Source organism: Anopheles coluzzii, chromosome 2 (assembly GCF_943734685.1).
Source record: "Anopheles coluzzii chromosome 2, AcolN3, whole genome shotgun sequence".
Lineage (NCBI taxonomy): Eukaryota > Metazoa > Arthropoda > Insecta > Diptera > Culicidae > Anopheles > Anopheles coluzzii.
In genome coordinates, this window is record NC_064670.1 from 22,150,388 (window position 1) to 22,173,378 (window position 22,991).

At 50.7% G+C, this 22,991-nt stretch overlaps 5 protein-coding genes across 13 annotated transcripts in view; 2 read left to right on the top strand and 3 right to left on the bottom strand.

The window, feature by feature from the left end:
* Window positions 1–22,991, bottom strand: part of LOC120948091 (calmodulin) — a 100,805-nt gene that overhangs the window by 5,841 nt on the left and 71,973 nt on the right. The window contains exons 1-3 of one of the 4 annotated variants that reach the window (XM_040364075.2): window positions 11,499–11,675; window positions 1,647–1,947; window positions 1,338–1,418 (exon numbers count right to left, since the gene is read on the bottom strand). In XM_040364075.2, the coding sequence (XP_040220009.2) occupies window positions 1,338–1,340 (3 nt within the window). In that variant the 5' untranslated portion in view covers window positions 1,341–1,418; window positions 1,647–1,947; window positions 11,499–11,675. Of the gene's footprint in view, window positions 1–1,337; window positions 2,072–11,498; window positions 11,676–22,991 lie in introns of those variants that run through there. The other 3 variants (XM_040364074.2, XM_049606486.1, XM_049606485.1) reach the window with 3 other exon arrangements.
* LOC125906666 (uncharacterized) lies at window positions 2,226–4,441 on the bottom strand (the record flags this gene model as incomplete). The annotated part of the gene is made up of 1 exon (XM_049606491.1): window positions 2,226–4,441. A coding segment is annotated over one exon (1,131 nt), but the record flags the coding sequence as incomplete, so codon positions are not given.
* LOC120951669 (vacuolar protein sorting-associated protein 37A) lies at window positions 12,620–14,135 on the bottom strand. Its single transcript, XM_040370486.2, has 3 exons — window positions 13,836–14,135; window positions 13,554–13,746; window positions 12,620–13,487 (listed from the first exon to the last, which is right to left on the bottom strand). Exons 1-3 carry the CDS (start codon window positions 13,877–13,879, stop codon window positions 12,756–12,758), a joined length of 969 nt encoding a protein of 322 aa, XP_040226420.2. The 5' UTR covers window positions 13,880–14,135; the 3' UTR covers window positions 12,620–12,755.
* On the top strand, window positions 14,543–19,971 carry LOC120948872 (integrator complex subunit 3 homolog). The gene is made up of 2 exons (XM_040365675.2): window positions 14,543–14,615; window positions 14,685–19,971. Exon 2 carries the CDS (start codon window positions 14,926–14,928, stop codon window positions 18,556–18,558), a length of 3,633 nt encoding a protein of 1,210 aa, XP_040221609.2. The 5' UTR covers window positions 14,543–14,615; window positions 14,685–14,925; the 3' UTR covers window positions 18,559–19,971.
* On the top strand, window positions 20,192–22,035 carry LOC120948873 (FAM172 family protein homolog CG10038). Of its 6 annotated transcripts, none has more exons than XM_040365681.2 (5): window positions 20,192–20,300; window positions 20,400–20,707; window positions 20,776–21,440; window positions 21,525–21,609; window positions 21,836–22,035. In XM_040365681.2, the coding sequence occupies exons 2-5, from the start codon at window positions 20,488–20,490 to the stop codon at window positions 21,970–21,972; spliced, it is 1,107 nt and encodes a 368-aa protein (XP_040221615.2). In that variant the 5' UTR covers window positions 20,192–20,300; window positions 20,400–20,487; the 3' UTR covers window positions 21,973–22,035. The 6 variants fall into 6 exon arrangements, with proteins under 6 accessions (XP_040221615.2, XP_049462441.1, XP_040221613.2 ...); XM_049606484.1 differs by having other exon boundaries at window positions 20,223–20,300; window positions 20,518–20,707; XM_040365679.2 differs by having other exon boundaries at window positions 20,294–20,402; window positions 20,521–20,707.

The window sequence follows — 22,991 nt, forward strand, 5'->3', positions numbered from 1 at the left end:
CAGTAACAGTCTCCGATCGGGGAAAGCTTTTCCCCGGGTGTTGTGTAGCGCAACTTCCCCGGTATCGGTATAAGCTGTTGCGTCAGCCCTACCACGACAGTTCTCCACACCGTGTAGGAGCGGGAAGGCAAGCCGCCAAGCCTGAGCCATCAGAACAGGAACTCCCACTACACCGAACCTGCGCGATAACTAAATAGTAAATTTATTATTAACATATGCATATGATTTACACGCTGGAGGCGGTGGAATGGCACGAGACGGCTGGTATGTTGGTACACTTTATCAACTCCCTTATCTCTCGCACCCGTACCGCATTTCTGAGGACCCAACTCATACGTGCAGGGCGGCTGGATGTGAAAGCATGCCCGTAAACTAACTTGCGTGCGCTTTTATCGGCCCCAGCCACAACCCCGCTTTGCCGATTATGAATTTTCGACGGGTGGGGATGCACGGGAGGAGGCGCGCCCTTTCTGCTAATGACTAAATTATTACGCTCTTTGTTTCCGTATGCGTGTGTGGAAGAGAGTCAATGGTTGGGAAATAAGCCTCCGACCCGACTGCGACCAGACCGCGAATCCGGTAATCAGTTTAGGTGGATTAATTTATGGCAGATTAGAGAATATGTATTCATCAACCTTTGGGCAACGTGTTTCGGTGGGCAACGAATGAACTGTGAACGGAGACGGTGACCCACCAGCGTGGGAAATAAATCCTGCCCCTCCTCCAAGCTCTATCTTGCCGGAGAAGATAGCGTCCGATAGCGCAAAGTGCGGTCCCTTAGTGTATGAGAATGTGTTCAGGTGTGCGCCGTGTCTTCGGCACGATAAGATGCTGCTCGCGTTGTGTGTCATTTAATTAGCATTATCCTACACTTTATGGGTTTATTAAGAGGATGAGAATGGCTGCAGAGGATCCTTTACATTGTTGTGGACTGGAAAACGGGAAATTGAATTGTGTTGGACCGTCTTCTTGCTCCGCGTTGTTCCTTTTTGTGTAATTGAGATGTTTGAAGTACTTTAAAGAGTATACCCTCCGATGCGCCTCTTCTGGGTAGAAAAGTTTCTTCTTCAATAGCACTCCAACCCCTCCCGCTATAGAATCTAATTATCTCTCAACAGCCATATCGCAGCGCGAAAGTAACGCAATTTGTGCTCAGCTCTCAAACGTCAGCCAGAGAAGTTCGGTGGAAACGTGTTTCCCCGTTTTTTCTGTGTGTTTGACTCATTTCTCACGTCCGATGGCTGCGAAAGCCGGCCTTTTGGAGACCGTAAAGAGTTATGGCCCTTTTTGCTTGCCCTCGCCTCAATGATACTTCTACTGCTGCTACTTCTACTCACCATGATCAGTTGTCTGATGTCTTTGACGAAGGTCGATGCAGTGAGAAAGTTGTTCACCGCCGAGAAGATTTTTCCTTCCAACTTGAAACGGTTTTGGGGGGTGTTAGTATGCTACGTAGAATCCGTCGTGATGGTAGTGGTGCTGGTGGTGGTGGTTTTGGTGACGGTGATGCTGGGTGCGCTCGTGCCGTCGACCCTGTCCTAAGGATGGTGGAGTGCCGCTAAGGGGTTGAGGGAACGATGGGAGCGATGGGAAAGGCGGTGGTACGGATGCAGGGGGGTTTGCAGGGTTTGTTGGAGTTGCCTTACCACAGAGGAGCGCAATGATTGCGATTGATGATGATTGGGGAACGGGTTGCTGATTATGAAGTTTCACTTCTCTGCTTGCTCTCACGGTTGCTCTGCTAGGCTGCACCCGTTAACACCGAGCGACATAAAACCGTGCTGGAACTGTGCGTTTATTCTGTCACACTGTAAAAGAAACACAGCACATCCACACAAGCACGTAAACACAGTTCCCACCACGATATTGCGATCGATCGATCAATCAGTGTTTACGAGGATCGTTACGGAGATTTGCGCAGAACTACGCAGAATTCACCACATCATACTGGAAGGTGAGAGAAGAGATGGTTAAAAAAGCAATGCACACGTTCAAATACAGTTCAAATGCCGGGCCCGATGGGGACACAATTCCGCGTGCAGGTCTTCTTGCAGGACCTGCTCTCGGGTGGAGAAGATCTTGCCAACTGAATCGCGATATTCTGTCGAGAGAACCAAACCAAACAGCCAGGGAACACGTAATGCGATGTGTGTCCCCCCTTAGGATGACGCACACGTTCCGGTGCAAAGTTAGCGGCCACCACCACCACCACCACCACCGCTGCTGCCTGCGCTGTGTGTGATTAACGAAGGGGATTTCTTCAAAGTTTTGTCGTCGTTTGTTTGATGTGCACAACAACAATCGTCATCGGCACATGCTTGTTCATTCCTTTCCCGCCACTGCTGCTCGGGCGTACGTTGTCCACGTACGAATCTGCAGACATGCTGTGTTTGTTTTACTCTTTGCATCTACACTGCCAACACACTGTCGTGTGTCGTTCATGAATGTGTAATATTTTATCGGCTCAAGAGGGCTGTACTCTGTCTCACCGTAGGGACACCGTAGTTGGGGTGAGTTGTAGGTCACCGATATAGCCATCTGTACACCATATATCGGTATGTGCTACTGTGCTTAGAATGCAGCCCGTGCGTGTGCCTGCTGCCTGTGATTACCCCACCAGCGGTGGCCCCCAGAAGCTGCGCTCGCTCGCTCGCTGTCCATCAATCGTTCGGATTGGCGGTTCGAAGTTTATTGCTCGTTTAATGTGAATGTAAGTGCACCAGATTATGATCTCGCACTAGACGTAAACGGCGCGCTGTAAAGCACACACCGCCACCACAAAACGGTGATGATTTATACTTCCTGGTACAACAAGACGCGAGTGCTCCGGCTAAAATTAATAGCTTTAGTAAAGATAATTAAAAAAAGACGGCGCTCCAAAGCTCCAGTGTATCTCCATTTCCTGAACTGTGCTGCAAAACGGGTAATATAATTTGCCAAAACAAGCCTTCATCCTAACGAGAAGCGCACACTTCCGCTTGCATTTATCGCTAGTGCGGAATGTTTATGCAATTTTTGAACGCAAGAAGAACAACGTTTGGGGGGAAAGCTGGGCAGCTCAACCACTTCTTTCGCGTTCCAGTTAGTAGCGCACGTTAGCACACACACACACACCCAGCACAAGATGAAGCATAATTAGTGCACGAAAGCAGGTGGAGAGATGCGTACGGGTAGAGAAAGCAAAGCTAAACGGAAAGAGCCTCGCTTTGGCTTAAGGACGTTCTCCAGCAAGGCAACAGCACAACAATCGGTTTAAGACAGGACTTGAGAATGGGTGGGGAGTAGCAAAGAAGCACACAAATTTATCAAGCTATGGAAAGTAAAAAGGCAGCAACAAAAAGAGAAAAAAACGAACCCCCGATGCAACATAAAACTTTCGCCCCGGGAAGCAATAAAGCGCGCACAAAATATGCTGCCAAGGCGTCGAGTTATCCAGGTCAGTTTTTGCTTGCACTGGGGCCCAGCTTTTTTGCATTGGATGGGATGCTGGCAGAAACTTTTCCATCCCCCCTTTTTTCCGGCAGCGTGTTTCGTGTATATAGTTCGTTAAATGGGAAATTGTGATGCAACAAAGCAGTGTGAGCGTGAGAGAGGTGGGAATTATGTTAGCGCAGCTTTGACTTCCGGATCCTGGTAGATTGGGGCGGTGCCGTAAGGGAAGGGGAAAGGGGAAAAGGGAAGAAAAGGTGTTGGTGGGAAGTGTAGTTTTGCGAAAGTTTTTGGTTTTTTTGTATCCCTTGGCTGGCTCCCATTTGGCTGTTGGGAAACGGTACAGGACTTCCCTTGTGGTCCGGTACCTTATCGTACGGAATGCGAATAAGCGCCCGTTGGCTGCTGGCATGCTTAACAGAGAGCTAGCGAGAGTAGCGAGTGACGAACGGCACACACACACGCATACACAAGGAGACACAACATCATCATCATCATCAGCACGATCACAAGCACAGGCACAGGTCGGTACGACACCTACTTTGCGGAACTTTTTCTCGCCATTCTTCGCCTTGGGACAGAAGAGCGACACGGACGCTTCCCGTTCGCCCGACTCCTGGCAGCACATGCAGGACCGCTCCATCTGCCAGATCTTGCTGCCGGACACCTGGATGTAGCTGGCGCAGCGGCCAATGCACGCGAACGAGGGGATCGGTTTCGGCACGCAGCCCGGATACTGCAGCACGTGGATGACGGGCGTTACCTGGCAGTCGTCTGAGGAGTAGTGTGACCCACCGTCCTCTGACGCGTTCCAGTGGTGGTGGAGAGGAGGGGATGGCCAGGAATGTTGAAGTCCACGTGGATTTGTGTGTGCGTGTGTGTGAAGAGTGTGATGGAATGTACGAGAAAAAGAGAGAGAGAGAGAGAGAGAGAGAGAAAGAGGCACAGAAAATGGGATACAATAGTTTAATTTCCAATGCTCCAAAACTTCTATTGCTGCTACCCAAAAAGGTTTGGGGGTAATGGGTTAGTGTAAAAAGAGAAAAGAAAAAAATGGTGTGACAGAAATTTGGTTTGCTCTCTGGTGGTTGATTCGTTTTGGTGGTTTGTCGATGGGGTTTGGCGAAATTGAATTGTGGTGAGGGAAGCGCGTTCGGTGATGGTGATGACGATGGGAAATGGTTGCTGCTTGCACTGCACCCTGAAATTGTAAAGCCACATATGTGAATGCACGCGAAACAAATTGCATTAGGGAGATAGATTGCGTGTGTGAGTGTGTGTGTGTGCGAATTATTAGCTGACCAACAGACGCTACTAGCCTGGAGAGGGAAGGGGAGGGACCATGTGGATTAGCAAACAAAATCGTCAGCGTCGTTTCCGTCAACCTGATCGATCGGCACCGTTGTTCGAACTGCAGCTGCAAAAGCAGGGATTTGTACCACCAGTCAACGCAACCAGTCAATGATGGGTGTTTTTCCCCACCATTATCTAATGGAGTTCAATTTGTCAGCAGTAATCGGATTTGTTGGCATCTCCCCGAAACGTCACAATACCCCGCCGTTTGCCGTTGGTGCAATTCAATCCACTACGACGACACTCGATGCACACATTTTTTTAGCACAAAACGTCGCATCTTCACAATTTATTGCTTTCCTCCATTTCATTTCACCAACACACACACACACAATCGGTACGAATCGACGGTTTGTCGTAGGAAGATAGGGTTAGGGTGCTATTTTTATTGCACCCGCCTGCTGCTTCGTGGGAATGGTTGCGAACGAAATCGCAAAGGGAGGTGTGCTTTTTTCAAATTGGAATTTTTTAGCTAGACACGGAGTTGGTATGACAACGGTGACGACGATAGCCAATCGATAGGCAATTTATGGCAGTTCCTGCCGGAGTGTCCCCGTGTGCGCTATAAATCTGCGAACCCACTGGACAGAAAAGGACTAGTAACCCAAACCCCTAGGAACTACTTCTAGGCAGTGGTCGTAAACACCATAAGGACAGATGCACAAGAATAAGCTCACGGTATCGTTAAATGCAATTTAATTATTTTGATAGCAGTTTATAACTCCTTTAGCAATGGAATAATTTAAGTTGAATTGCAAAAATCCCACACATAAACTTTGTCTGAGCAGTTTAAGACCAAAATAAGACTATTGTAGCACAAAATTACGATTATTGCATTATATTTGACTGCTTTAGATCTCCAGGGTCGGGCCTAAATCTGGCCAGCGTGGGATAAAGTTTTGTGATTAACTTGCTTGCTGAATATTCATCATCCGATGCCGGTCGTCGTTGTCGTTCCTTAGCTGTTCAAAATCTCAGGTTGCTCATTTCGAACAAGCTTTGGAAGCTTTTCCAAAAGGTATTTCTTTTACTTGTGTGTGTGTTTTGTCTTTTTTTTGTGTGTGCCTGCCAGGAGGAATTGAGGTGAAATGTAATCCCTGCTTCACGGAATTGCTTAGATGAGTTATGATGTTTTAGCCGGACCAAAAAGAGAAGCTATATTTCTGCAGAAACCGACACACTCTCTGAAGCGGGAAAATTGGTTTTGCTATGTCCGACTATTACTACTACTGCTTTGCTTTGGTGCTTTGTGCTGTTAGGCTCACATTTCTGTACGTCCATGATGAAGCAGAATGGTGGTGGATCAAGGTGTCCAAGGTCCAAGAGGGGATCAATTATAAAGAGGCGAAGAAGCGTTGGTCGGAAACTACCGGTTAAGCCATCGAAATCCGAATTCGAAATTCTTGTGTCCTTTCTTGATTGTGACTTTTGCTTTGATATATACAAAGGTTGGCCACCGAACGAGGTAATCCCAGCACTGGACTCTTCGAAGTCTTTGATGCTTTTCGTTTCGTTCCATCGAAAACTTTCATCGACACGTCAGTATCGACGGGCAAGAGTAATAAATCTGCGTCCCCGTTCCTCTTCTTCATCACACAAACACACACACTCGGCGAAGTCTGGCGAAACGTGCTCTTTCAAGAATATCATTATACCACCATAAAGCGAGCTCCCTCTCTCTCTCTGGTACACTGAACATCGTGAAAGCTTTTCGTCCTTTTATTTGTTGCTTGTTAGTGCTCCCACACGCAACTGCTTCTCGATTTGTGTCGATTTGTCAATCCGCCCGCTCCCCCGACAAAGCCGAACGAACAAAGACGTGACGTGATTCGTGTTGTCAAACAACTCTTCAGCTATCAGGTCCTGCATATACAGGCCCATCCGTCCGTTCTTCGTCCCTCTTACGCTCTAGAACTGCTTCTAGCAGTTCATCGACGCGCCGGCATGTTGACATATTTGGACACTTATGTGCCGTGTTTGTCCCATACCGCCCAATGGCTGCCAATTCGCCATTCACACCTCTCACACGTTCTCTTGGGATGTGTGTAGTTTGTCAAAGTGAGCTGGCACTAGACACTAGAACTTAACTAGGTGAGGTCGAATCGATGGACGGCGGATGTAATCAAACTTTGTTCCTGCCATCATCATCATACTCATCATCTTCATCATCATCATCAACAACAGCGACACTACAGCAAGCACCAACGCTCCTCGTTATGCGCGCGTGTGTCCTTCTCTTAGACTTTGGACGTTGGAATATGGTCTGTCGGAACTCCCGGACAGCACGAAACATGAAAGTAGTTTGATTATGAGACCCACCCCACGTTGCGGTGTACGATCTAAGCAAAGCACACGGTGGGCCGGGATGGCAGGTTTTATTGCAAACCGGACGAGATTTGCTGGTTAAACACAGCTGGTTAGCTCTATAATTCTAGGAGGGACGACACGCCGCGATACGACGTCCCCGGGCCAGGGAGGTGTGCCCGAAATATGTGTGTGTTTAACTTTTGTCGGGTCGTAATGGCCATCTGTCGCCCGGTCAGTTAACACGCTCTTTGACTTTGAACTGCTCTCGTGCACCACCATAGGGGGTTGGGAATTTATGCGATTCGTTCGATGCAGAAAGGAAAGCAATGAAGTTAGCGCACCACCCCCAGAAAAAAAGGCGCAAACTTTCCACGGGACGAAGAATTATCTGTTTCGCTGGACGAGAAGCCATTGAACTTGGCAACGTTAGGTTTCGTTCAGTAATCGGGAAGAGTTGATAGAGACCGTACCATGGGAGGAATGGCCGTACCGTCCTATGGTTGGAAGCTTAATATATTGCAGAACGGAGCTGCGATGATGCGTTAACTCTGATTGAGTTTTATTGAGTGAACACAACGACCAGAGGACGATGGCACAACGGATTAAAAGTTAACGTATGTTACGAACGTTTGGTAGTATTTTTCCTCGGTAAAAGTCATCCTACCACTGAAGAACACCCATCATGTGATTATGTTCGGGATATTGGTTGAGGGATTTATGGACGGACGAAATGGGTGCTGTAAATGGGAGCAATATGTATGATTGGGGGAGAAGAACTAGTAGTAAGCTACTGGTGGACGCCACCTATGCTGTCCTAATTGGGTCACCAAGCTGGGAGCAAACGGTTATCGATCCATATTATTGCTCAGTCCATCCATAAAAAGTTGTGAAATGGTAAAAAGGACAGTCAGTATCAGCTCGTACGACTTAACGACATGTCCGTCTTGGGTTCAAACCTCAAATGGACCGTGCCGCCATACGTAGGACTGACTATCCTACTATGGGGGGGAAATCGATTAGTCACTGAAAGCCAAACCCACAAGTGGTACAGGCCAGGCCGTGACCTACAACGGTTGTTGAGCCAAAAGCAGAAGAAGGAGATTCTTGGAATACATTTAACGACTTAAAGTCAATTTAAAGGGATACTATAGAACGTTTTGAGCCACTGAAAGCCAAGCTCGTTAGTACCGCAGGCAATCCTTGACTGTTCCAACATGCTAATAATTGTACAATTGAGCCGATTCCGTGGTATAGACGTAGAACCAATCGTAGATCATCATGATCATCTAGTTCTACCAAAACAATGTACCTTTAATCTTCTTCATTGTTCACCATTAGTGCCTATTTTGAACATTACAGAACAATTATAATTACGCTAATAACGGACGCTCCGGGTAGGATATGATACAGCACAATAAGTATTTCCAGCATTCACACGCCCACTTACACCGACCACACACACACACACACACACACACAAGCTGAAATGAATGAACACCTTTCCCTTTTGCCACGTCTAACTACTATGCCCAGGAAGCCAGAAAAGGGTCATTTATCATGCCAAATGCCATGCCAAGGAGGAAACAAAAAACGGCCCCCATTACAATGAAGGAAAACTTCAGCTCGCACAACTCCGACAAGTACACACTGTTGAGCGATATTGCCTTGCCATTGCAAGGGTTTTGTCGGTACAGAGTGTGGGAGATTTCGATTAAAAATGGCCAACATCAATCATAATAAGCCCCATGGAGTAAGCTCACTCCAGGCGGTAACAAGGAGGTGGCAAGCATAGGAGAGCGTCTTGTTGTTAATAGATTTCTACGCGCAACGGTTGCAAACATCATCCTTTCCAGCCTGTGTTGGTCAGTTATGTATTTGCCACTTTTAGGAAGTGCTGGAAAGGACAAAAACATCTTCCATTGTACAACAGTACGGTAAGATAGAGCCACCGAACAACGAACATGGAGCGAAAAGAGAAACACTTGAATGTAAGTGATGATTTCCGTACCTCCGGTTGATTGTTAGGCCCGTGGGAAATTGGAAACGCAGAAAGAATGATAACCCAGGGCAAAACACTACAAAAATCCGTACCAGATTAAGCGGTACAGACCGACTGGCGGTACGAAGTGTAGCACAAGAGGAAACACAATATCAAAAAAGTGCTGTGATTCATAGAAACCCACGTTTGAGTTAATATTCAAATAAGAGGACTTTATCTTAACTACCGAGAGAGAAAGAGAGTACCGGTGATGAAGCAAAACGACCCATACCGAACGGTGAGGAACCGGGTTTGCCATTCGTAGTTCCGTGTTTCGAGCAAAAACAAAAAGAAGAAGGAATTACCATTTAATAAAGAAACTTCTAATCCCTTCTGTGCTTTACTTCCAGGATCGTTGAGTAGTTGAAGGAGATGTGCCCGTGACGCAGACAGAGCCCACTTGTTCTCACTGCTCAACGAGGAAGTTCAACGTGGAAGCTCAACTTGTTCTAGAAAATCCATTGAAGCAAAGACAGTGGGAAATGTCTCTGCAGAACACGCGGAACAGGAAATTCAAGCAAATCAATTCGATAACGAACAAAATGATGCCCTCAGGAGAATGCGTTTAGAAGCGAGGATATACAGTCGCAAAAGAGCGTCGTCGGTACGCGCTGTAAATGTTCCCGCTGGCATGCCTTTAAATATCACCCAAAAACTTCCCGCACTGGCTGTGGTTGATCTACTCATCCTTCTACTAATGATCGGGAATCTTCATCCCCCTCTGGATTCTGTTCTGTAACCAACATCAAGCGGATGCATAGCACTTCCATGGAAATTGGTGACACACAAACACAAACATTAAGGACTTGAAAATTGCGACTCAATGGAGGAGTGCATGGAAGGAATCGCTTTATGCCGTCGGAACGGGAAACGAGCGTGGAACATTCCAACCAAACAAAAAAAAACTCCAATAGGACCTTCCAAAAACCCCAGCATCTTTTGTGGTAACTCTGCCGGCGGGGTTTTGATACGATTACCTCCGAACCTCTAGGCCACCGTTATAAGATTCGCTTTAGTTCCGAACAACAGCTAACACAGAGAGGGAGAGATAGAGAGATAGAAAAAAACATTGAGTTTTTGATCAGCAAAGCGAGATCTTCTAAAAGGATGGCGCGGGTTGTTTTACGGTATAATGTACCATACTTTACCGCCCTGGGTTCCTTTGCGGGGAATGCAAGAACGGTTGTGTTTCCTTTCACTCGGGGAAAGCATCCCGAGGCGCTGTGTATGTGTTTTTGTGTATGTTGCTGCAACTGGAAAGGCTGTGAAAATGGTTTTGTTTGTGTGTCTGTCTGTTGGTTGGGAAAATTGTGGCTTTTCCAGGAAAAACAAAAACGGTTGTAAAAAGCAGTAATTCTGCTGCAAGGGTGGAATGCCTTCGTGGAAGAATAGCGGCGGTCGGTGCGTGTGCGGTACGTTGTGCACAATAAAAGCACAAAATGCCTTTAGGGTGGGACAGAGTAATTGGGGTACAAACGGGGCTGAAAAGAAAATGACAACTTGCTAAGGCAAGGAGTATGCGGGTTGATTTGAATTTCATTATCCGCTCAGCAGCGCATCCCCGCTGAGTGCGATTCGGTCAGCTTTCGGTCGTCGTACACGCGAAGTCCTCTCCATTCCCCATTCCTTTTCGTTGGTATATTGTTTCGAAATTCTTGAGCTGATTTTCGCATTTTTTTTTTCGTTGCTAAATCTTTAAATCCAGAATTGTGTTTGTACAATCTTACTAAAAAAATAGACACAACTGCACCTGTGTTTGGTGTGTATACTTCTTCAATCCACACCATTCCTTGTGGTTGTCCTTTTACTTGCCACTATACCCAAGGTTAAGGAAGAGTGTTTTTCCCAATCTCAACGCAGCGTCAGATGGCCTTGCCGCGTGCCACACAACACACACACTCACACACAGCACGATAGAAGAACACTCAGCCGCAGTGCCGCACACACATAGAGTATTAGTACGGGTCAGTACTTAGACGTCAAGGCCTACTCAGTTTGTTGTGCAGTTCAACTACTCCTTCTCACGCGTGTTACACATCCTTTGTGTTTACTTCCCCTGTGTGTCCTGTTTGCACACGGAGAGAGGGTGGACCATACAGCTTCAACAGACACACATACACACACGCACACACTTGACACTGATTCTTCATTCATTCCGTGTACGGAAACATTCGCCAAGTTCTTCCCACATTCCCTCAGTATCAAGCTCAACCCACACCGGGGCTTAGAATGATTGGGAACGCAGTCACTGCTGGGTTTGGGAAATTGGTAACACCGTTCACTGGAAACTAGAGTACTCCTCCCAAAACGATAACCTCTGGCCCTTTTTCCCAAATTTCTGCCTTCTGAAAATTAGCACAACCCTACGCACTCTGTGGTTGAAGTGACGACTTCAGCACTGGCTTCCGGTTTAATATGGAGGGGGAAGGAGGAAAGATTGAACGAATTCCGACGCTTTGGAGACCACTTGGGGGCAACACGATCACCACGCAACCGTTCAGCGCGCACTTGCTACCGAGAATGAGCGTCCCTTCCGAGTGTGCGGGCCTGTTTATTATATCCTGATCCCGGTGTGGCGTGGCCGTGGCTCTTCGTAGCGTTCTCCGGAAGCTCTCGCACACTGCGGCTCACTCTCCCGTACGGAGCGGATATAGGGGAGGGTAGGGACATTGTTGGATGTTTTTCCCCAAAAACGTGCCCTCCTCCCGCTGGAATGGGTGGAGTGCGGTTGTACTCGCCGCGAGCGGTCGGTGTTTTTGGGCGACCCAACCGAGCGAGCTTCGTGCTGTGAGAGACGAACCCCACGTTGAGAAGGTAGGCCACCGTAGGTTGTACTTGCGCTTTCGTGGAAGTGACCGTTGTACTTGAGCCTGGTGCAGCCGGGATGGATGAAGTTAATGGTATTATTTCGTAGAGTTGAAACAGCAACGAATTACATGGCCATAGCCATGAGGCAATGATGGAAAGGGGTGTGAATTTTATTAAATATTAAATAATTAAATATGCATTTCCTACCAACATTCAAATGTCAATTACTACAAAGTATCTTACTAGTGTGGATACCAGATACCATCCTAAAGCCACCACTGACTACAACCCTGCAGCATCATTGCTTACGTTACGTTGCTTCTACGCTCGGGATGTTCAAACAAAGAGTTTCTTGTTTTATTTTTTTTTCTTTCATTACGAGCAACATTGTTAACAATGCTCAAACATGCCTAACGCATTGTTTTGTGTGTCCTCATACCGTAATCCTTTAAGGACGACCATGTTAAACAACACTGTTGCGTGCGCGCCCAGTGGGTGGCAGTCGGTGGGATATGTGTCGAGTACGCGACCACCACGGTTTGCCCTCGTCGGTGGAAAAGAGAGCCCTTCGCGATAAAGTGCCGCGTCTTCCTCACGCAAGAGAGTAGTGTGCGCGAGAGCTCTCCATGCTTTGCTGCGCTTGCGCAATATTTCATCAGCGACACAAGCAAAACACCGAAGACGTTTCATTGCCACCGAAAGCTTGCATTCGGCACCAGAGCATGTTTATTGCAACAGTACATACTATGATCTGCTCACACGGCGGATGGGGAAAAATATCACAAGAAAGCGCACAACATCTCGCTCTCTCCCGAGCACCTCAAAATGCGGCACGCTCCAGTGCAGTCAGCTGCTGCACCAGCCGCTCCTCTTTGGCTTTCCGCATCGTGTACAGCTTGCGGGACTCGATAAAGTTCTGCAGGAAGGTGCCAACGTCACTCTGGCCGGCCAGAAAGCGCTGTGCCTCGTCGTCGCTCTTGCTGTCCGCGGTCGAGACGGCAATCTGCAGCAGTTCCTTGATGTGCTGGGGCGAAAAGTCTTCCGCCTTTCGTTGGTACCGTTGGTTCATCGATTCCCACTGCTGGCCCAGCTCCTTGAACTCGAGCGCCAACGATTCGAGCTTCGCTTTCCGCTCCTCTACCGTCTGCTTGCGGGCGAGATTGTCGACGGCCAGCGACTCTATGCCCGCCAGCAGTTGATCCAGCTCGTCGTTCTGGTGCTGCAGGAAGGGTAGCTTGGCGACGAACTCTTCCAGGTAGTCTTCGTCCGCGTTTAACCGGCTCAGCTCATCGGTGGTGAGATTACGCAGTCCGAACGGGTCCGGTTCGTGCGAGGGCGAGAGCAGGGCATTCCGATTATCGACACCGTAGTCCGGTACGTTGCCATTTCGACACTGTTGGTGGTGTTGGTTTGCTGCTGCAGCAGCAGCCGCTGCTGGTGGTGGTGGTGCGTGATGCTGGGGTGTGGATTCGTTTACAAACCGGGGAGGGTGTTTTTCAAATTCCCGCCCCACTGCTTGCACTACCCGCCCGAGATCGGAATGTATGGTGTACTGTAATGGGAAGTGGGGAAGTTACTAAACTTTCAAATGGGAACCGGAGGCAGCAAAAATTCGTACGTTCAGTATCCCGGGAGCATTTTCAATCTCTCCAGTAGTGCCATTAACCCACGGATGGCGAAGAATCGGGCTCACGATGAGCTTTGGCTTTTCGTTCGGAAATCCACTGCCCAGCAGGATGTTGATGGCAATTTCCCTTCCGCCACAGTCAAAGTTGACCAGATATTCTTCGTTTTCCTTCACCTCCTGTACGCTGTGCGTAATTGAGAAAGGTGAAAGGATCAGTGAGGAGGAGGTCGCTGGATGATTGCAACATGCATAACATTTCCCATTAATACTCACTTGTGGTTGAATATCTTCAGCGTATCGATCTGCCGTTTGCGCATCGTTCCGAATGTGACGATCCTTGGACGTGCAGATGGTGATGATCCAGCACCGTTAAACCAGTACGGCCTACGACGATAAAGACATTTGAGGGCGATAATTTGATTTGGACACGGTGAATCAATCGGACAGGTTGAAGAAACGATGATAATTTTGTGGTTTGTTTTGGTTACGTTTGTGACGTCATGAGTGTGTGTGTATTTCTGCGAATGAGAAACGTCAAAGATTTGCCGAAATTTTCGAAAATAATCTCGAACGTTTTCTGCAGGGTTCGTAGACCGGAAGCAATGGGCAATGGGTTGATTAAAAACGAGATTCTACTGAAAGCAGCTAAATTTGGAAAGTCGTGCAGTGATTGCACTGCTCACGAGGCTTAGGAACACTAGATAGATTTTCTTTTTCATCTTTCATTAGCATGTACATCTTTAAACAACGTCTATTATCAATTGAACAAAGGCTAGACATGGATAATCTTAAATGTCTTTACTGTTGGAGGGTAAATTTATTGCAATTTTATTACACATTTCGTCAAGTGAATTGAAATGTAGCATACATTTTGCATGAATTTCCATTGATTGATTTTTCGAACAAACGCGGCTGTATACGAAACTTTCGAAGATTGCGTTTACACCCGGGCTGTCGGCTACTCGGCTAGTTTGGTCTCGTTTTGACAGGTCGGAGTTGCACGGCAAAAAAAAGGAACGGGTTGCTGCTGCTGCTGCTGCTGCTGCTGCTTTGGTAAACGGGGACGAACAGCGATTGGCCAACACTAAAGAAAACGGTGAACGTGAATCGTTCTTCTTGCAGCGCGCCAGCTCACCGTGCTGATTTGTATGCGTGTGCGTGTGCCGTGCGTGACACGCTGCTGCTCGTGCTAGCCCGCCCCTGCGGCAGGTTTGTGGATGTACACAACGCCAGAAGAAGAAGGGAGGCTTCACCAGCTCCGCTAGCGAACGACGACGACGATCATCCCCCTCCCCCCGGACGCGTCGCCGGAAGCGGTACGCGGGGATCCAGTCGACGGCTCGGTGCCGTCTCCACGGCACACATGGACGCGAGCGGGAAGGGTGCCGCGGGCTTCGAGGGCAAGCTGTTCGTGCAGACGATCGACGCGCGCGATGAGAACGAGGAGAAGTACATGCGGGCGTACCGCGCGTTCGAGGAGACGACGGCCGGGCTGAGCGATAAGGACTTTCACGATCTGCTCTCCTCGCTGGTCAGCAAGGAGAAGCAGCATGAGGAGATTTCGCTAGCGCTCGTCTACATCATACTGACCGACCCGAGCAGTGCGCCGAAAACGTACCGCGACCTGACGCTGCTGACCCGGGACGGGCTCGGGTTCGTAACGGCCAATCTCGCGATGCTGGTGGCGGAGAAGTACCACAAGCTGACGGACGTCGGGCGCAAACAGTTGCTGTGGTTGCTGCGCGAGCTGATCAAGAACCAGGTGCTGAACGTGGACAATCTGGCGTGGAACATTCTGCGGCAGGCGAGCGGCGGTGACATCAGTCCGAAAAACGTTGCCCTGATCGAGGGGCTGCTGGACATTTTCACCGAGCATCGGGCGTGGCTGGAGAAGGACCAGTTCCTGGTCGGTACGGTGGCGTACACGTTCGTGCGGCTGATCGAGGACCACTTCGGGCCGCAGTTTGTGCATCTGCGGAATCGGGAGGTGAAGTTTGTAATCTCGCTGATACGGGACCGGTTCATGGACATCATTCCGCTCGGGCGGGAGTTTGTGCGGTTGCTGCAGAACGTCGGCCGGATACCGGAGTTCGACCAGCTGTGGAAGGACATGCTGTACAACCCGAAGTCGCTCTGCCCCACATTCAACGGCGTGTGGCAGCTGCTGCAGACGCGAACGAGCCGGCGGTTTCTGCGCGGCCGCCTGACGCCGGACATCGAGCGCAAGATCCACTTTCTCACCAGCAACGTCAAGTTCGGCAATCAAAAGCGCTACCAGGACTGGTTTCAGGAGCGGTACTTCAACACGCCCGAGTCGCAGAGCCTGCGGTGCGATCTGATCCGGTTCATCATCAGCGCCATCCACCCGACGAACGACATGCTCTGCTCGGACATCATACCGCGCTGGGCGATCATTGGCTGGCTGCTGACGTCGTGCACGAACGCGGTCACGCTGGCGAACGCGAAGCTGGCCCTCTTCTACGACTGGCTGTTCTTCGACCCGGCCAAGGACAACATCATGAACGTGGAGCCGGGCATACTGGTGATGTACCACTCGATCAAGAACCATCCGCTCGTGAGCTGCACCCTGCTCGACTTTCTCTGCCGCATCATGAAGAACTTCTACCCGAAGTGGGAGGATCGCATCCGGACCGGGATCTACAACTCGCTGCGCAAAATTCTCGAGATGAAGGTGATACCGAATCTGGTGCCGTTGTTTGAATCGCCCAAGCTAGACCGCGAGCTGAAGGGAATGTTGCGCGAAACGTTCCGCGAGTTTTGCGTACCGCCGAACAGCATGTACATGCATCCCGGACCGCCCCAGCCCGGCATGGAGACGCCGATGATGATGCACTATCCGGGACCCGGTGGTGGTGAGCAAGTTGAACAACATCCGCCTCATCTAATGCATCCGTCAATGATGCACACGACGGTACATCCTGGCCAGACCGATATCACCCAGCTGAACCGAATGGATCCCTCTCGGAAAGCACATGACAGTGGTGGAGGAGGAGGCGGAGGTGGTGGAGGCGGTGGAGGCGGACAAGTTGGAATGGGGCCAGGATGGCTCGCCTTACGCGGACCGATGGCTGCTGGTGTCGGTACAATGCCCGTGACACAGGGCGCACGTGGAGGTCCTCCCGGAGGACCTGGAATGATGCTCGCCGGTGGTGGTGGTGTTGGTGGTGGTGCTGGTGCTGCTGCTGTCGCGAGTGGTGCTCCTTTCAGTGGCGGAGGAATGGCGGGCCCTGCCGCCGGTACACCTTTCATCAAACCAGAACCTCCCCGAACAGACAGTGCTGCGAAGGCAGCGTCGACAGCGGCCTCAGCGGATGATCCCAAATTCAGCGACGATGAAGACGATGCAACCACAAAACCCGCAACGACGACGACGACGACGACGACAACAACAAAAACGGAGGACGTGTCGGATGATGACGATCTGCCGCTAGCCAAGGTACGCCTGCTGGAGAAGCCGGCCATCGCGAAGGTAGCCCTGCCGGACACGCTGAACGGCCACCTGGAAGAGTTTCTGCGGGAGAAGAGCGTGAAAACGTTCGAGCCGCTGCTGCAGTGCCTGGGCAGCTGCGGGAAGGCCGCGCTCAACCAGGAGCAGGAAAACTACCTCACCGAGAGTGTGATATCGGTCATTAAGCAGACACTGCCCGACAAGAGCTACTTCCCGGCGTCGAAGACGGACGACAACCTGTCGGAGAGCATCAACTATCCGCTGTTCGCGGCGTACCGGTTGCTCTACCAGCAGGAGGACTCGTGCAAGAAGCGCGTGATGGCGCTGCTGGTCGCGATCGTGACGCGCGTCAGCGTGGCCGGCTACATGCTGCTGTACTTCCTGAAGGTGCACGGGAAGCTGCAGGGCCGGCGGAAGGAGACGGCCGGCGGCAGCACCGCGTTCAAGGCGTCCGTGTACGGTGTGCTGTGCGATGCGCTCGATTCGGTCGACTCGGTGGACGAGTGCATCGAGAAGGATCTCAACCTGCTCGAGAAGCACAACACGCAGATGTTCCTGTGGATCCTGCCGGACATGTACCGGGAGTTCAAGCAAACCATGCTCAACAACACGACCGTGCTGCGGCTGCTGGTGGGCTGCATCGACGCGAACAACCTGGGCGACATCATCTACAGCATCACGCAGGGCAAGCTGATCCTGTTCGACGAGGACGGCATCGTCGAGATACTGCGCAAAAGCCTCGAGTACGAAACGTTCGAGCAGGTGTGCATCTGGCAGCTGGTGCAGGCGCACGACATCCCGCTCGAAACGTTCCAGGAGATCATCCCCGAGCTGGAGTCGGGCGCGCACGCGGAAGCGCTCACCGCGATCCTGCTGCTGCTGCGCGCGGAAAAGCCCACCACCGAGCTGGTCCGGTTGCTGCTGAGCCGCGAGACGGAATCGAAGCACCGGGGCGACCCGTTCGTCACCTCCGTCCTGCGCTACTGGTGCCAGGAGTTTGAGGAGAAGCTGTCCGAGCTGATCGCCGCCCTGCTCACCTCGAAGTACCCCTCCAACTCGCCGAACAAGCGCAAGCGGCCGTCGAAGAGTGCGCAGCAAAACACGGCCCCCACCTCGGAGCAGCTGCTGAACCACCTCGAGCACTTCCGGCGCAGCTGCCGGCACGGGAACGGCACCGGCACCGGGCTGTTCGTGCAGAACGACATGCAGCGCGCCCTGCAGCAAGCGTTCACCCACAGCTCGGAGAGCCAGCGGAAGCAGTTCAGCGATCTGTTCGCGCTCGCCGCCGAAGACGAAACGTCCACGACGGTGGGCCGAAGGGGCACGAGCAGCCGGGGCCGGAAGGCGCCCTCGAACAAGAAGGAAACGGCGGCCGAGAAGGCGGCGGCGGCGGCCGCCGCGGCCCACGCCAACAACAGCAAGAAGGCGGCGGAAGCGTCCGCCAAGTTCAGCGACGACTCGAGCGACGAAGACTGGTCCAAGCAGAAAGCCTCGAAGCGAAGGAAAACGCTCAGCGATTCCGATTGACACCGTTCGCCGGTGGAACTGCTGGTTCGGCGCCGGATGGTGTGGCGGGCGACGCGGAAGGTAGTTGTGTACAGTTTGCTGCGCTTTGCGGCCTATTGCCAATAATGCCATTCGATGGACACAGAACCGCGTGAATGGGGCGGCACCAAGCGATCAGTACTTTGGTTTTGTAAGGCCACCAGGGGGTTAGGGGGAGGGGGAGCGGGAAGAGCAAAAAACGTTAACCGATCCGCGATCAGTTATGTGAGTGTTGGGAGTGTGGCAGAGAGTCCAGATCGCGTCCACGTGCGCACGCACGCACGCACGCACGCGCCTGTATCGCTTGTCCCACTTTTTTGGGTGCTTCCTGTGTTTGGTTTGCCCCGTTTGCAGTGGTAGAGCATGTTTTATTTTTTTCTTGCTGTCCCACCGCTTGGGAGAGACCGTTTTTGTGCCTGTTTTTGCTTTTAAACATCCCGATCGTCGGTTTTTGGGGGTTATTAGACAACAAGAAGATCGGCTTTTATCCATCTTCTCAATCCAGAGAAAACTAAAATCAAGGCCCCCGCTATTTTAGGACACGTTCGTTTGCCATGCTAAATGAACGTTTGTCGGCAGATGTAAATGTAGGTAAATCAGTGAGTTGCAATATGGTACAATATCGTTCTAGATAGACATCTCGCCGCGGCCATTCCGTCGTGTGATATGGTCAACGTTTGTGCGTGAGTTGAGCACATGTGTTTATGTATTTTTTTAAATTGTGCATAGTTTTCTTGCTCCTGTTTTTAAAGGGCCTGACCTGCCCGACACACACACCACCTACCCTTCTTCTAGTCGGTCGGTGTTGTATTTATGCTCTTACCCATAAAGCGGGGCGGGGGAGAGCGAAAAGATGCGAACTTTATCGCAACTCTTACAACGTTCAAAGAAGCTAACCGTGTCGTGAAACACATCACACTGTACAATAATTGAAAAGGGAGATAGGAAAGGAAGTGCGAATTAGGTTGGGCGACGTCGTCGTGGTGTGCGTGCGTGAAGATAAAAGCGCGATCGCGCGATACTCATTCAAATGGATCGTCATCGTCATCGGGATTGTGGGAAGGATAGGTTACTACAGGTGGGTTCTTCTGCCGCGTGTGTCGCATAATCAAAAGCCGGGACTAAAGGAAGGTCTTTTGCCGAGTGAGGCCCCATCGGCGGTTGAAGCCAGGATCGCGGGAGAACGGATCATCCAAAAGCACACAGCCGTTAGGTTAGGTGGGTAGATGGTCGTTAGGGGGGAAAAGGGAGATACAGACAGAGAGAGAAAAAAGAGGAAAAAGTTAGAGCACGGCTACAAAAGAATATACACACTTAGAAATTGCGTAAAATATGTAATAGTATTTCTAAAAAAAATGTTTATAGATTAAATAAAGCGAACATTGATGTAAAGCATGTTGTGTGTGTATGTGTGTGTGTGTGTATGCGGGCTCCCTGTTGGATGTGGATTCATAACGCGCGGCGGCAACATTCGATGGGAAGCGAACAGTTGGATTTAGCCGCCCGCGTATGAGGTGTGCGTCTTGGGAAGCGTTTCTAACAGGAAAACGTTTGGAACGCTTGCGATTGAACGAAGCCATTAGAGCCCGTTTTTTAACGAAGCCATCTGTCAAACGGGGCAAACGAGATCAATGCCAAATTTCAAAACAAACGAGCGCGAAAAAGCGGAACAAGCAAGACTGCCACTGCTACGAGTGGCCTGTTCGAGGACATAAACAAAGGTGGTGCGTACTAGCTCGGGCGTGTACTAGCGTACTCGGGTGGTTATTTAATCAATGTATCCTGCACTTTACATAATCTCGCTCACTCTCGGTGCATTGCAGCTGGTCAGTGTGGTTTTGGTAGAAGGCGTAGAAGGGAAACACTTGTTCGCGAACGAGACCGTCGCCGCCGGCAGCTAGCCGATAGCTTATGAGGGTTCTGCTTCGTCTGTTCCAGCAGCAGCAGCAGCAGCACGCCAAACTACTAGCAGCACCGTCGGGCGGGTTGTTCCGGTGGCGCCAAGCAACAGCAGCAGCAGCAGCACCAGTGACAGCGGCGCTCGTAGCGATTTCCGGCATCCGAATGGCCGCCTCAGAGGAGCGCACCTATCCGACCACCTTGGAGGGGTTCGGCTACGGGTTCAATGAAGGTGAGTGCGAGAGGTTCCCGAGTGCCGGAAGCAGTTGTTTATCTTGCATCTCTTTCACCCTTCCACAGAAGGAAAGCTGCGCCAGCTTGACAAAGACACGGGCAAGCTGACGGATCGCGTCTTCGACTATCAGGTGTACACGTCGCTGTCGGAGAATCAGGCCCACTACGAGGCGCTCGGCGACGTCATCACGCAGTACGTCTACGAGCGGCTGGAGGAAAAGGAAGGCCTGAAGAAGCTGTACGTGCCGGCCGATGTGCCCCCCGAGGAGGCCACGTTCGTGTTTAGCACGGTGGAAAAGTTGGACCGGCCGAAGAAGCTGCTCGTGCTGATACATGGCAGCGGCGTGGTCCGGGCCGGCCAGTGGGCCCGCAGCCTCATCATCAACGATTGTCTCGATTCGGGCACGCAAATCCCGTACATCCGGCGGGGCCGCGAGCTGGGCTACGAGGTGCTGCTGCTCAACACGAACGACAACTATCGCACGGTGAAGGGAGCGCGGAAGCCGATCCGTGGCAGCCGCAACCCGACCGAGCACGCCGCCACCGTGCTGGAGCAGTACATTCTGGCCAGCCGGCCCGAATCGGTCGCGATCGTCGCGCACAGCTACGGTGGTGTGGTAACGGTCGAGCTGGCGCAACGATTTCCGGACTTTTTCCGCGACAAAGTGTTTGCGGTCGGGTTTACCGACAGTGTCCACGCGAGTTCGCTCGTGCCGGACGCGTTGAAAAAGGTAAATGACGATGGATGATGGGTTGTTATGGGAGTGTGACGAGTGATTTTTTGTTTCTTTCGTTTGCCGCTATCGTTGCCGCAGATTGGCCGCAATTGGGTGACGGCTAAGGATCCACTCGACACCCCGCTGACAATCACCAAGCACGATATTCCCCGACACTCGGCCGGTAAGTGCAAGCACAAGGGAGCATCTCGAGAAAGGGTGTCAAGGAACCATATCCATGCCTGCTGCGATGTGAATGATGCTTCATAAAATGGCTACATAGTATGCAGCAACGGGCTGCAAATGGGCTTGCTTGCCGTTCTTATCTACAGATCGATTGAACTGCGTCGAAGAAGTGGTAGTAGTGGTTGTTAATTGGCATTCTCCCTGTTTCTAATTCGTCCCCGCAGGCCATATCAAACACGAGATGACATCGTACAGTTGCATGAGTGCACTTTTCGAGTTTCTCGAGAGCCGTTACGCGGAGTTTCGGACCAACCGGGGCGAAGAACCGCGTTCGAAGAAGGCAAAGGGTGACGAGCTGTAAGTGCCTGCCCGTGGAACACTGGTCCGTTCCGGGTGGAATAAGAATAAAGTTTACGAAATGAAACGAATGGTTTGTGGTGAAGCAAAATGAATATCACCGTAGTAAGTAGCGTAGTAAGACATAGTGAATCTTTCCGGCTAGAAAGCATAATGTGCTTAAAGACCGCCTTCGATAAGCCTTTGTTGAGGAAGGTAAATGAGAAGAAACCCACCCCCGTCGCGGAAGGTAGCAAGTTTTAATTTATCCATATGTTTGCATTCATCTTCAGTGTCAGCATCGATTAAATGGACCGTGCGCCGAACGTTTCGATTGGATCAATAGCTTCCATGAAAACCCTTCTAATAGCATCCCGGTAAGCCGAAGAGTAAGAAATGCTCTTGCCTCTTCACCATCCATCCCACAAGCTCGTTTCAAAAGACTTCTCACGAAGGTCCTTTCTTAGGACACGACAAAAAAGGACAAACGCTCGTCTTAAATACAGCAGAGTTTATTTTACACTGCGGCGCCCACCTTCCAGCCGGCATAAATCTCCAGCGCCGATTGTGTAACGGAAGATTACAAACTTCCCTTTCACGTGCGCACTCCCACCGTTCCTTCTCATCCCCCCTCATGGCCCTCAGCACACCAATTTACCGGCTGTGCCGGTTGATTATTTGCAACTTTCTTTGGTCGGTGTGGCGGTGGATTTTGTTTTTATTATCCTCCGAACGGCAAATATACCAACGAACTGTTGGAGCGTAATTGTGAACGAGCAGCTCAATCTGCTTAAGAAAATTTGCACAAGCAGTCTCCGCCCTCAGCATTGTGTTAACATCCACCCCCCGGATGGAAGTCCCTCTGCCCGTGATAAACTCATGCCGATTGTGCGGAATCGAGCGCTCCGGCAGCAGCATGATTGTAACAAAACCCCCCCAAAGGATAAAAGATCTCATTTTATGTGTGTGTGTGTGTGTTCTTTCTTCATTTTAGGTGCTGTACGGCAAAGATATACACCGAAGAAACGGCAGTGTCGCGCTATC